The following is a 14,701-nucleotide window of genomic DNA, read 5'->3' on the forward strand; positions in this document are numbered from 1 at the left end:
TTTTAGGGATATCTACGTGAATCCATCTCAGTTTGTTGTGATTAGTAGTAACTTATCCTGAGTTGAGACCTGCTGTTGTGTTACCTGTAGGAGCAAATATGTGGAACCAGACTTCCTCAGGAAGCAATTAGACTTGAAACAACTCTTCTAACAATTCCTAAAACAGTTTGGCAGCTCACCTCGACACAGTATTGAAATAGTCAATTCAAGGCCAACTGCAAAATGAGAAGAGCTCTTGAAACCTTCAAAACAAAAGATAATGATTTTACATCCAAAGAAGGAGTAATGCACACTCTTTGGCAGACGAACTAGTTTTGCTGAGGCTGTGCCAGCTATATGTTTACTCATTATTATTCTTCCAGATACACTGGAAACAAGACTTGAACATTAAATACAAGTTCTTGGTAGGGCATGCCAGCTTTGTTCACTGACATTTCTTGGAGTTCTATTTCAAAGCAGAAAGGCATTCCTAAAGAAACTAGAATGAAAGCTAACTGAAAGGTTTGATTTTACTCTTCTTTTGGGGAAATACTCTGTGCTCTCTGTCTGCTATTTAGTATCTATGAAGAGCTGTAGGCTCTTGTTTAGTTCTGTTATGTAGCATCTGTACCTGCCTTTTCTCTGCAAAGTAATTACCACATTTTCTGACCTTACTCAACGTTTTTGCTAAAGATCATGTCAGATTTCCAGACAAAGTAATCACAAATATTTGCTAGCGTATGTTTCCAGGCAACCTAACGCTTCTTTGGAAGTCTGTCTTTAAATACCTGGAGCACTTCAAGCTGTAGCCTCTCTTGGCTCCCAAATCTTGCTGAGTTGCCATACACACAGTCAGAAATACTTGCTAACCTGCTTACTAATGTAGTTGTATTGCTTGTGGCACTTTACTTTTCTATGAAATATTGGCCTCTAATGTAACTATGGATTAATTTTCCTTTTATTAAAATTACTGTCATTCTCATTTGGGGGTTATATTTAGGAGTCACACTTTCAGCACAGGGGAGATATTTGACTGTCTCTCTGTTATGGGTTTTCTCCATGTGTGTTTACTTGTTACTTCTTTGTTGTGATATCTTACAAACCAGATACCTGCTTTGTAGGGTTGTTCCATAGTTGCTCTCTGGAATATAGTTCTTTTACCTGCATACTTGAGAAATTACTGCCAGCCAGTGGATTTCAAGTAGTTCCTTTTGTGGCAAATTCTCATACAGAAGGGAATCAAATTTTGTGCTGCAACAGCTTGATTTGGAGTTGGCTTTGCTCCTGGAGATCTCAGTTACTTCTCCTTCTTCTCCATGGCTATGAAGTCCTACAGTTCGTGTAAAACACCCAAAAGATGCAAGAATTGTGTCCTTCATAGGTCAGGCAGTATGAGAATGCCTGTGAAATCCAGTGGATTCTGTGGACTAACTGGGTCCAAAGGCATGGGCACAGTGATACGTGTGTAAAAACCCTTCATTTCTGTTTAAAAGTGACCACTCTGTCAGAAAGCCAATTTCAACGTTGTCGTAACTGTTCTTTTGCTGAAAGTGAATCTTAATGACATTTGTTTACTGTTTCATAGTAAGCACATTGCACAAGTTACTGGAAAAAATAATTATTTCTGAGAAATGATTCTGAGTCAGACATTGGCAGTAGTGACATCAGAATACATATTAATAGAATATGTATTTTTGACTTTGAATGACTGTTTCGTTGCCCTAAAATACTTTCCATGCGAATAATCTCATTTTTATTTGTAACATATATTCATCTTCAAGTTATTCCAGTACTGGCAACTCTAGGTCTAGCTTAGCTTTGCATTTGATTTTCAGCACCTCTGTTTTTCTAACTTGTATTCTTTGCTTCAAATAAAAGCAGAGTTGACTTGTCCCTGCTGAATACATGACAAACAGTTTCTCTATGCAGGTATCTCAAAGCAGGCTGTATGCACACTGCAGGAAGTAGGTCAGACTAGTATATCTTCAAGCTGTATATAAGCTGTGTATATATCCAGCCTATGTACACAGCTTACATATTAAGTCTCTTTGATATACAGGGTAATACTACAGTAATAAATTTGAAACCATCATGAGGTCAAAAATTGCTTGTTCTGCGTTCACCACCAAAATCTGTGGATACTGCCATGGCTTTAGAATACAGTGGAAGCATCTTGAACTCTTGAATGAAAAAAATTATGAAGATAAAATGACTTCTATGCATGCTTCTTTTACTTTTATACTTGAAGAATTATGGTAATCCTCCAAACAAGAGATTGAGGAATTACTACATGTGCAATTTTTAGCTTTTATCTTGGTTTGAAAGCAGTCATGCACAGTAAACTATTTAGTAGTTTCAGATACCACTGGAAGACAAAATAATGCAAACTCTGCATCAGTTTATCATTCAGTGCTGACTCACACTATTATTTACCAATATTCTTAATTTATGACAGGCTACAGTGCACTGATTCTCTAATCTGAATTTGGGTGATAATTTCCAAATGTCTTTCCTTGTCATGTTGATAGAAAAGAGCTAGAAAATAAGCAGTGTGCTAGAAACTAAGCAAAATAACACCTCCTTAGCTGTCAAACAAACAAAAAAAGTGTATTTTAAAAGGCAATGTAAATCAAGAGCAACTAAGAAAATAAATAGAATTGGTCTGAATGTCTGTTTTCTGGATGTCTGGATTTTGTTTGATGGCAGATGTTCTTTGGAAAACAAGTTTCTACTATTTCTTTGCAGTCAGGAGAACCCAAATCCCAAACATCAGTTATTTTAAACAAGTATCATTCAGGCATAAATACCAGTGTCTGCATTTAAAAAAAAAAAAAATTAAAAAAAATCTGTTAAACACAGTCCTTCTCTCAAAGCTCACTGCATAATATTCATATAAATTGAGAAGCTGAGTGAATTTTTCCTATCTGAAATCATCTTAGTGAAAATTGTATTATTGTAAATAGATAAATGTTATGCTTTTCAGGAACTATCTTGAGCTGGTAGCCAACTCAATTGAAGACTGGGTTAAAGAAGAAGAAGTCAAATATCAAGAGAAGAGGATAGCTAGAGAAATAAAGGCTCTTAAGAAGGTAGAAGGTATGACAGAAGGACCATCTGAATTTTTTGACTGTGCTGTCAAAAAGCCTGGCTTATCTATAAAAGCTACAAGTGGGTATCTTTCTGTTTTATCCTACAAAATTCGTTCTTCGTGGTAAGAGCTGAGACCCAAATCTGTTCATAGTAAAATCCCATATATTTTTAGTAGGGCAAGCATGTCTTGTCATCTATATGTACATAAACATCTTTTGAAATTAAATATATTTACTTAAATACTCTGCATCATCCTTCATTTTGCAAACTTGAGTCCCTTAATATAAGTATACACTTTCAGGATCTGTTTTTATTTAATGGAGTTACTTGAAAGATTACATACAACTATGAAATCTCTGTCACGTGACATATGTGAATATGAAGAGACAAGCAGTAATTGAAATTGACAACTTTTTTGAAAAAGCAGGAATAAAAGCTGGAAGTCAGAAGCTGCAGACTAGAAACTAAAACTGGAAACTGGAATTAACTAGACTGCAAAGCGAACTTTAACTACAAGCAGCATTTTGAATATCAAAAATAGTAAGCAGCTTATGCAGTAAATGTTGAGCAGGCAACAAAATTTTTAACGCAAATATTGTCAAAAAAGAGAGCTTTTGTCCAAATTTTCAATGTGTGTATTTAAGTGGAATTTAAAATGATTTGTTCTGTAGCCTTTACTTTACTAACTTTCTTTGAGAATTTACTTTGAAACTTTCCAGCACTAAAGATTACCATTTACAAAAATTGGATTGCCATTCCTTAACTAGCTTAATGCTTCTGATTATAGCTTGAGAACCAAAAGGACAGTTATGACTTTAGAATCTTATCTTGCACCCATGTAGCTCTCCCAGTTTTGGCTTAATTAGAGCTAATTTTCTTTGCTAGTGTCTGATACAGTGACATGTTTTGTATTTAGGAGGAAAATAACATCGACAATACCCCAGTGTTTCAGGTGTTACTCAGCAGTGCTTGCATGAAGAGTTTTTCTGCTTCTCGCATTGCTCTGCCAGCAGGGTGGTTGGGAGTGCACATGAAGCTAGGAGGGAACACCATGAAGACTGTTTACCCAAAACAGCCAAAGGAACATATGGCCCCCAATTATGAATGCCAATTAATACTAGTTGTGAGATAAATTTCTTCTAATCTGAGTAGCGTATTATATCTCTAAAAATATTTAACGTTGACTTCATTCTGCTCTTATACTTGTATATTTTACTATTTACCAATGTGTATTTTATTTTGTTTACTCATACCCTTTTTATTTTCATTTATGAACTTTTTTTTTTACAGTTGTTCAATTTTCACATATTTATGATCACAGTTATTCCTCCTCCTTTTCTCAAAGACAGCACATCAAGACCAGAGAGCACAACGGACACCGTTCTAGAATCTCAGTCCATCAATGAAAGAAGACCTTTTATTAGAGAAGGTTCTCTTAAGGTATGGCAAGAATGTGTATGGTTCTGAAAAGGACTTAATTAACACTGATTTGCCAGAAAGGCATGCTTTCATTCTTATGTAGACTTATGCATACTTGCACTGTCCGTTATACTCGGTAGATCTAGCTTAACTGATGCTGCACTCTCTTGGTTCTTTTAGACAGTCATAGTGTATCTGTCTCATCTTTCTAACAGTGTGCAGTGCTCTGCACTTAAAGTACTGCCACTGGAATGTAGCTATGAAACGGCTTTAACCAATTCCTGGGTACTCAACTTGATCTGACATAGCTCAAGTTAGCCATTGGCCTAACTTGTAATTGTGAATGCTTACTGTTTCTTTCATGATAATGCATTAGTGTGCTTAGAATATAAAATGCTAACCTGGAAAATGTCAGATGCCTAATGTTGTCTTAATACAGGTTAATAATTCTGGTCTTAATAGCTCTTCCCTCTTTCTGTAAAAGATAAAACCATTTTATGTCACATTTTGGGAATAAATTCAGTCAATAATTTGTTCTGATATGGTGATAAACATTGTGGAAAAGTGAACTATAAAATCAATAATTCCCTATGACTGAGTGTGTAGGATACAAATTATCATCTGGTACAACTCTTTCGATCAAGAATGACTGATCCTGTGAATTGAGTGTGTCAGTAATTTTATGCAGATTATAGTATGCAATATTGGGAAACTGTAGGCAAGTTTTAAAATTATTTTTAACTTAGAAGACCAAAGGAACCTATGTTATTTTGAGTTTGTTTACTCATACAATTTTCACATATAAAATATCATGGATTAGAAAGTAACCTGAACTCCTGATTATCATTTAGGCTAGCAAAGAGAAACAGAATAAATTACTAGAGGAAGAACGACTTAAGGAAGAGAAAGAAGCAAAGAGAGAAAATTTGAGTGGTAAAATGAAAAGACAAGAGACAGTAATATGCGAAGAAAGTGAAGGTTCCAATAAGAAATCTTCCAAAGAGAAGCTTAAGGGTGAGCCAGCAAAAGTGCCTGAACCTGAGGAGGATCTCAGCATCCCAGAAACACAATCTGAGAAAATTTATAAGGTAAAGAGTGTTATTATTTTACCACATTAGGAGATTGTCAGCTATTTATATATAGCCAAGATTAGCAAAGCTATAATCCTTTATGAAACTGAAGTGCAGGACTAATTAATCATAGCTAGGTCCTGTTCAATTCTATCATTTTTGCATCAGATTGCTTCCTAAACGTTTTGAAATGCAGCTTCTGTTATTTAAGACTATTTAATTAACTTGGATGTTTTTAAATGTATATGACATAAACACTTGATATTTTGATATTTTTTATATTGGTTTTGTGTCCCTGGTTAGTATTTTCATAGGATGAATTTTGCCTAAAGAAGTGTCATTTATGGGAGAGGGTAGGAAGGGTAGGAGGACCTGTTCCAATTCATTTATCTGGGGACTGCTAGACCTGGCTGAAGTTTTGGCTATACACATTGGAAATCAAATAAAAGGAATCTACTGTTTCTTCCATTTCCTGTTTCAAAATTCATGTCCTTGGAGTGCCATAATACAAGCTATTCTGTCTGTTACACTAACAGAGAGAGATTTCTTACTGGGGGAACTCTTTACCAATAGTATCCAAACCATTTTTAGGCAGTTTGCACTGGATTTTATTTGCAGAGTAAGCCTTACATCCAAGACTGTCATTCCAGAGTTTTCTTCTCACTATACACCAAGAAACTATAGACCTGCAAAACAAGTATTAGACTAGATATTCCAAAAGCAATTTATTGTTGCAGAACTGGGAAATGACAGTTATGGATAATATCCCACTTCTCCTTGAAATTTGCTGGACATTAATCTACAAAAACAGAAGATTCAGATTCATGAAAGTAGTTCTCCTTTTTTCATTACTTACATCTCTTTGAAATTTAGGAATGTAAATAAGGAAGCTTAGAGTTCCTTTATGGCACAGAATTCTATTTCCTAGATATAAACAGTGGTAATGTACTGCAGATAAAGTGACCTCCTTAAGTCAGTATACTTTAGTCTGAGCTTGCTTGAGTACACCCTACAAAATCATAACTATGTAAATTTCTGATCTGAACTTGCCTAACTGTGCACTCCATGTCTGAATTCCAAAATCCAGGGCTGGAAATCAGAATCCTTATCAGATTTGGTTTGGACATACAAATCTCTTGGCATTGTACTTTGTATTTTATCTCTTTGTATTTGGCCAGAATTTTTCTTTCTCTCTTTTATTTATTAAGCCACCAGACTACTTGCTACTTTTTAGTTCCCATGGTGGCTATGTACAACTGAATAACTAGATTCTACACTCATGTGAAACAAGTTACTTCAGTTAGAAAGTGATATATTACTCAGATATAAGAGTAACATGCCATATATTTGTTAAAGTCACAATTAGATCTCTGAACAAGAAATATTGATCTGAACAATGTTAGTGTGGTTACCCTAACCCTACTTCACAACTTTTGCCTTTTACAACTTTTGCCTTTCTCATTTACCCACAGTCTAAAACTTGCATTTTTTCAGTTTCTTGGTTACAACACAGGGGAGAATCTCATTCAAGTATCTGGAATCAATCACTATCTTTATCCATCTGATGGAGGGCAGATTCAAGTAGAGAAGATAGAGTTTGTAAAAGGTGATTATTTTATACATACAAAGCACTTTGTTTTGTCTCACTTAATAGCTGATGACAAAGTTTCCTTTATCCATAAATGCTTTTTTGCATTTCAGTAGTAGAAATTCTGTTAAAGATACTGTGACAGTACCATGTAATTCCATGTTAGCTTTTATTGCCGCTGAAGTTTAAGTTTTTCTGTAGTAGGTTAACAAATTCATAAAGTATTAAAAAATAGAATTGTTCAGTGGCAGCCAATGCAATGTATTCCATGAATTCATATCCCAGTCAATTGTCCAGTGTAAGTAACAGGGTTGTTCCACAGTCTATTGGTTGTAACTGTCAGAAAGTTTTCTATACGCTTAGTAAGATAATCTAAATTCAGATAAACTTAATTTGGTCGTCTTTGCCTGATAGTAAGAAATTGGACCCACTTCTTATTGTGGGTATAATTTTATTTTTGTATGACTTATAGTTGCAGGTGCAGGCTTTTCTGGGGGACAGAAATCAGTACTGAAGCCTAAAAGTATTCCATTGCTTTGTAGGTCGAACTTTGGTAAAGGTGAAAGTGGTAAAGGACAATCACAACTTCTTCATTCATATCACAGACCCCAAGAAAAACTTAACAGAAATTGAAGTGCATGAAAATAACGAAGAACAGAAAACTGCACCAGGTTAGTGGGTTGACATCACTCATTAAAAAAAAGTAATAGTTTGATGTATTTAGTAGTCAGATGTAAACCTTATCAACTAACATAAAATAAATTCCTAATTGCAAAGAGTAAATAAGATCAGTGCTGCTGCGAATAGATGCATTCTTTCAAATGAAGAATGTATACAAGAATGTATGTTATTAGGCATCATTCAGAATTATAAAGATATCAGGATGTCTGTGAATTTGAGGTATAAGTGAAATGTTCAGCTATTAGCACCACTCATCCAAAAAAACAAAGTAGAATGAATGTGTACTTCTCTGGTCACTACTATGTTTTACAATTTACTGACCACATGAGAAGTCCAGAAAAGATGTAGAAATATTTTTTCCAGTGACCAGTCTTCCAGCTCAAATCCTTGAGGGAGTCTTGGAAACATGCAGATCTAGTACTGCCCCAGCTTGCTGGAACGGAAATGATCTTTGAACCTTCTGAGTTAGGAGATGAAAAAGATGGTAAAGAGGGATGCTCCATTCTGTCCTTACCCTTGAAAACTGTGTTATTTGGAATGACAGCTTACAGGGTGAGACAACTCTTTGTATCTGAGATCAGAATGAGACCCAGTCATTAAAAAACAAAAGGTTAAATAGTAATCCAGTTTGCTGACTTAAGCATCATGCAGAAATCTTATTAAAGCGTAGACATAAGCATAGTGCAGGACAACAGATGCTAACCACTTTTTTAAGCAAGGAAGTCACTGAAAAAATTCACCATTCCTTAGGAGAAGAATTCTCATTTTTAGTATAGGACTCCATCTGATCTTAATGTGGCCTGGGAAAGACTAAGAGGATGCAAACTGAATTCTTTACAATACCCAGAATAAATTTCTGCTCTGAAAAGAAAAGTCTTTCCACTTTGAACTGAGTCGTCTTTTGTGTGACATATAGCTGTAGAATTAGTGCTTTCTCAGGACCTTTGGTGTAGAAAAATATCCTTTCTGCAGTTCAGCTGTATCTATTGCTTGTGAGTGTCATTTAGAAACATGCCACAACTATTGAATCGCAGTCACAGAATCACAGAATGGCCAGAGTTAGAAGGGAACTCAAGGATCATGAACCTCCAACATCCCTGCCACATGCAGGGCCACCAACCTCCCCATTTAATACCAGACCAGGCTGCCCAGGGCCCCATTCAACCAGGCCTTGAATACCTTCAGGGACAGGGCATCCACAACCTCTCTGGGCAGCCTGTTCCAGCACCTCACCACTCTCTCTGTAAAGAACTCGAGTCCTTTCTGTAACCTGCTGAGGGGGTGGTTCCAAGAAGGAAGATGGTCTGTAATGATTTGATATGTATTTCTCTGCCCTAAACACTGCAGAATTGCTCATGCAGATCTGGAGAGTATTGAAAAAGTGTAACTTCAGGTAGGAGTATTAGTTCTTTTACTCTTTACCATTAGACAGCATCTTGTTCCTGCTGCTCTCCTTGGCAGCAGCTGTCACCAGTAGGTTGGATGAATAGAAAATTTGCAACCCTTCCACAGATGACGTTTCTTGTCCACCCTTCTGAAAGTTGTCATATGTCATTTTAACGTCTGTCAGGTGACACTTTCAATCACAGTGTGTTAGCATCTGAAGCCACTTTTATTCATTCAACACCAATGGGAGGCTTTCCTTCTATCTAAACAGGAATCCCCTGTGTGATAGAAATGAGCAGTTCAGCATTATTGTCAACCAAGAAGGGAAATGAAGATCCTTGACTCCAGAACTTGTTTCATTTGTTGTTTAAATTCACGAAGAATTTTCACTAGTTGTTGCTATTAATTCACCTAGCTAATTAGAAAGTTTTCCTTGCTCTATATTAATTTGTTTTACAGGTTTGTCATCCAGATTAATGTGCCACTGTTCAAATCAGTCATTTGTTTGCAAGTCAGATGGTTCTGCAGTGCGTTGCTATCATTAAAATTCTGATTTATTTTTTTTTTTAAGGAAAAATTAAAAATAAAAAGAAAGCTGTGAGCAAGTTTGGATCTTTTTCAGCCACGTTAGAAAATGGAATCCAGCTGTCCCTGAGCTATTATGGACCTACAGGGAAGACAGCAGGTAAAATAAGCAAATAGAAGAGGATATTTGAGAACCAAAGGGGGAATTCTTTTTCTTCTTTTTTTATTTTTCATGCACCCCTTAACTCAATAATTTGTTGCATGCAATTCTGCCTTTCTTAGCAGCTGTTACCACATGGTGGGGAATTTTCAGCAAAGCTTGAGATGAGATTACATTGTCAAGAATGTTCAGTGATTTAAATTTCAAAATGGAAAGAGGTCTCCATGCTTTTTTACTTACTGTGAAAACAGAGCAGTGGAGGGAGAAATTTGCAAGTATTGTTATTAAGTAGTCCAGCAAAATCAGCAAATTAATTTGAGCCAAAGAAAATGTGATTTGTTGAGGAATCTTTTTGGTTTTCCAAGAAATAATATTTTCATTAACTTATGTAGGTGATTATGGAATTTTCATTTTATGTTAGGAGTGGGCCTGTAGGTTCTAGTTGTGCAGTCATAATGAGGGATTTCTCTCAGCTTTTCAATAAACACATTCACCAACTGGAAGCAATTGCTTCACAAAACCACAGTGAAAATAGCATCTGCTTTTACCAAGAGCTTTTTGTTTCCATTGCATTTGAAAGGCCACTGAAACCATCACACGGATAAAAGTGAAACCCTCTTCTGATCAGAGAATAATCCCAGCATTTTTCAGTTCTTAAAATATGAAAACATTTAATTGAGTGCACCTTTGTGTGGACTGTGGTAAACCATTCAACTATATACTCCATTTTAATTATTCAAATATCTTCTCCAAGTGATTTTCTAAAGAAGAACTATTTAAAATTGGGCAAAGATAGCATTCACAATGTAGTGGACTGTGAGAACTCTTGTATTTTGGCATAAAAATGAGTTGTCTAATTAAACACTTACGTATCAGCTGTGATGTTCAGGCTTTTTTCACATATCCAATAGGCAACCTGTTCTGCATTAGAATAATCTTTGCCATGTTGAGTGTTAATGCAGCAGTGCTGACTGGCATTCTTTGAGCGTTTGCAGTTTTCCTGCAATCATTTGCTTATGGCTTCATTTCCCTTGTGGGTGTTTGTGTTGTAAGAGCTCAGAAGCATACTAACCAGAAACACTCGGGCTTAGTCTGTTTTTGCACATCATCCATTCCTAAATTAGAATGATAATGGCATGTAATCCAGAGCTTTTCTCCATGGACAGATTAAATTGTGTCATTGAAATAATTTTTTGGAGCCTCTCAAATTCTTTTTGTTTTGGTTTTTTTTTTCCTTACCTTGTTTTACCTCTTCCATATTTCTCTTTGAAGTTCAGATGAGAGGAGGACTCAGATTGTTTGCCAGCTTTTTGTTTCTTGGTTAAATTTTAATATTAAACTTCTAAGGTTAAAAAAAAGAAAACAAAAATAAAAACAAAAAAAAAAACCTTTTAGTTTTTAGATTGTTTTCTCTAGCTTAACCCAAATCTAACTTCAGATTTAGTAAGTAAGCTCTTCATCACTTTGAACTACTTGAGCTCTTCTGGAATTTTTGCATCTGGATGTTATGAAAACTGTGCAGTTGCAGTTTGAGCCTTGATGAAATCCTGAGAGTACAGCTCCCAAGTCCTAGAGATCTGATTTTGTTTTAAACAGGAAAGGAACCTACCCTGCTTTGATAGTCCTCTGGAATTTCCCATAATTCTCAAGATTTCTGAAGATATTTGCTCTCTGTCATGACAATCCATTCTTCCATTGCTGCCTTCAGAGTGTCATCCTTTTTTCAGGACAACCAGAGTTGTAAGAGTAGATGAAATTTCCTCAGAGGCTGAGAGCCTATAACAGCTTTTATACCTAAATAAGTGCTTGTTTGTAACTAGTTTGCAGTGATCACGTGAATTTTTATACAAACTTGATAAGATGGATCACATTCACTAAATGATTTTAAAAGCCAGTTCCTTCAGCCCTTTGTTTTAGCTATTATGCTTCTCAGTAGAGAACTACCTCTGCCAAAGATTATTCATCAGCTGTTTCTACTAATCATCCACCTATAGATTGATACTTCTGTGGTTCATTTCACAGTTGTGTTCTCTAATAAATTTACATCACATGGTCCCCATTGAGAACGTTAAACTTTCTGATTTTATATAATTAGTTGAGAACTTATCACTGGCTTATTACAAATAAAACAGATTTGTTCATCTTTCCTCTGTAGAGATTTCCTCTACAATGAACTGTAGAAGTCACATATCATAAATTTAAACACCTGAAAACAGAGCCCCCTAACAAAGTATCAGATTTGTGCACATCAGCCATGCATCAGCTATTGAAAATGGGTACTTAAAAGTCCTCAAGGTGATCTAAATTTTTCTGTCAGGCTGAAGGCTATGGATGTATTCAGCCCTGGAACGGGCTGCCCAGGGAGGTTGTGGATGCCCCGTCCTTGGACGTGTTCAAGGCCAGGTTGGACGGGGTCCTGGGCAACCTGATCTGAATGTGTATGTTTGGTGGCCCTGCTAGGCAGGGGGGTTGGAACTACATGATCCTTGAGGTCCCTTCCAGCCCGGGTGATTCTATGGTGCTATGGTGCTATGGTGCTATGGTGCTATGGTGCTATGGTGCTATGGTGCTATGGTGCTATGGTGCTATGGTGCTATGGTGCTATGGTGCTATGGTGCTATGGTGCTATGGTGCTATGATTGCTGCATTTCCCTAATGCAAGCATCAAGACAGAAGCTGAGAGAAGAATTAGGTTAAAACCTGAGGTGGAAGACTTGTTTTCTGTGGACTGCTCATTAGATGATCTTCTGGTGATGATAGTTTCTTTCAGTCTTAGATTGTCAAATTTTGTGTCATCTTTGCAGTTCTCATAGATCCAGAATCCTCCTTAAGGCAAATGTTCCTGAGCACACAAACAGCCTTTCTAGTGGATTAGAATATGTTTTTTGGGGTGTTTTAAGCGTCTTCTTATCTGCAGAGCTAAAAGCATGTAAGTCAAAACTTCCCTGGAAACTGTGCGTTTAGTAGGTATTGGGCCTACCTTTTAGCTTGTTGACCCAAAAATGTATTAACACTTTGTCTACGTTACAGAAGACCCTGTGACCTCATGCCAGAATAGTTTTATTAGCATGCTTCCGTATGTAATTTTTTTCCTTTGTCTAACTCCAGGTTGGCTTGCAATTTGTCAATGAGTTCATTAACTTTTCTTTGCCTAACCTATTAGTTTTTCACATTAAAATACATTGCTCATTGTAAGAAGCAAAATTAAGAAGTAATTTTACCAAAAAAGAAAAAAGGATTTTTGAAAGTTTTCCAAAAGACACTTTTGCAATGACTGACTTCTCATTAAACTTCAGAGTTTCAGAAACTACGAAGCAGATCAAGCTTGCTATATATATTAAATTTTTTTAAAGGTTTCCAAAAGCTGTTTTCTGAGATAATCATAGAATCATACAATGGCTTGGGTTGGAGCAGATCTCGAGGATCATCAAGTTCTCACCCTGCTGCCACAGACAGGCTTGCCAGCCACTAGATCAAGTAGGGATCTATCCAACCTGGCCTTAAAACCACCAGGGCAGGGCATCCATAACTTCTCCACACAGCCTGTCTCATGAGCACCTCACCACTCTCATTAAAAGCTTCCCCCCTGACATCTAATCTACATTTCTTTTCCTTTAGTTTAAAACTATTCCCCCTTGTCCTATCACTATCTACCTGTGTAAAAGTTGTTTTCCCCCATGTTTATAAACTCCCTCTAAATACTGAAAGGCCACAATGAGGTCTTCCTGCAGCGTTCAATTTTTTAGGCTGAACAAGCCCAGTTCCTTCAGCCTATCTTCATAGGAGTGGTGCTCCAGCCTTTGGATCATCTTTGTGACCCTCCTTTGGATCCTCTCCAAAAGCTCCATGTCTTTCCTGTATTGGGGGCCCTAGGCTTGGATGCAGTACTCTACATGGGGCTCACAAGGGCAGAATAGAGGGGGACAGTCACCTACCTCACAGAATATCTTATTATTTTCAAGTCACTGTTTCAGAAGGTAATGCGAATACTTAATGTCAACATAGCAGACTGTTGTAATGCTTGACTTTTAAGAAATGGGAGAACTTAAGAAAAAAATTATTTCTGAATCATTGAAACAGAATAGAGCTATGATACCCAAAATTGCTGGAGTCAGTCTATGCTCCATCTATCTTATCTTAGGCATTAGACTCAAAATTTCTCCATGTGTGTAAGTATTCTGGAGTTAAAACAGAATTTAAAAGTTGTGTATTCTATTTTGAGGCCAATTCCAAACTAAGGGGAACGATAGTTTCAAGATTCCTTTTCAATTGTCAAATAGCCCATTCCAAATAATTTAATATGTTCAGACCGTCTATCTGATACCACTGAATTCATTATTTCAAGGATAAAATTTAGAGTATAAAATCTTGTCAAAAATGAGTGTAACAATTTACATTTATGAAGCTTAATTGCATTAAAAATAATGTTTTCCCTTTCTTTAGATGACGAAACAGATCCCATCTTAGCAGCAATTCTGAACGTTCCTTCTGTTCATATTCTGACTGTTCCTCCTTCCATTACATCAGCTTCAGGAAAAAAAGACAAGTCAGTCAAACAAAAATCAGGAAAATCTCTGCCATCTACAAAATCAAGCAGTAGCAGAATAAGCTCTTCACCACCAGACAACAATGAAAAACAAGAAGAAAAGGTAAGAAAACAGATGATTGTCCACTGAACATAGAAAAGAAACAAAAATTTAAATACCTACACTTAGGTAATAGAAATATATATTCTTCTCAGGATTTTGAGGAGTGTTTCAACAAATTCTTAATAATTTATGGTGCTTCTAAGGATATGCTTTA

At 36.3% G+C, this 14,701-nt stretch overlaps 1 protein-coding gene across 3 annotated transcripts in view; it reads left to right on the forward strand.

Annotated features, from left to right (window-relative positions):
• Positions 1 to 14,701, forward strand: part of SPAG17 (sperm associated antigen 17) — a 92,642-nt gene that overhangs the window by 41,113 nt on the left and 36,828 nt on the right. For 2 of the 3 annotated variants that reach the window (XM_048941345.1, XM_048941355.1), the window contains exons 18-24: positions 2,963 to 3,075; positions 4,415 to 4,509; positions 5,340 to 5,576; positions 7,053 to 7,164; positions 7,689 to 7,817; positions 9,785 to 9,898; positions 14,342 to 14,547. In XM_048941345.1, coding sequence (XP_048797302.1) covers positions 2,963 to 3,075; positions 4,415 to 4,509; positions 5,340 to 5,576; positions 7,053 to 7,164; positions 7,689 to 7,817; positions 9,785 to 9,898; positions 14,342 to 14,547 — 1,006 coding nt within the window. The remainder of the gene's footprint in view (positions 1 to 2,962; positions 3,076 to 4,414; positions 4,510 to 5,339; positions 5,577 to 7,052; positions 7,165 to 7,688; positions 7,818 to 9,784; positions 9,899 to 14,341; positions 14,548 to 14,701) is intronic. The other variant, XM_048941365.1, reaches the window with a different exon arrangement.

Source organism: Lagopus muta, chromosome 1 (assembly GCF_023343835.1).
Source record: "Lagopus muta isolate bLagMut1 chromosome 1, bLagMut1 primary, whole genome shotgun sequence".
Taxonomy (NCBI): domain Eukaryota; kingdom Metazoa; phylum Chordata; class Aves; order Galliformes; family Phasianidae; genus Lagopus; species Lagopus muta.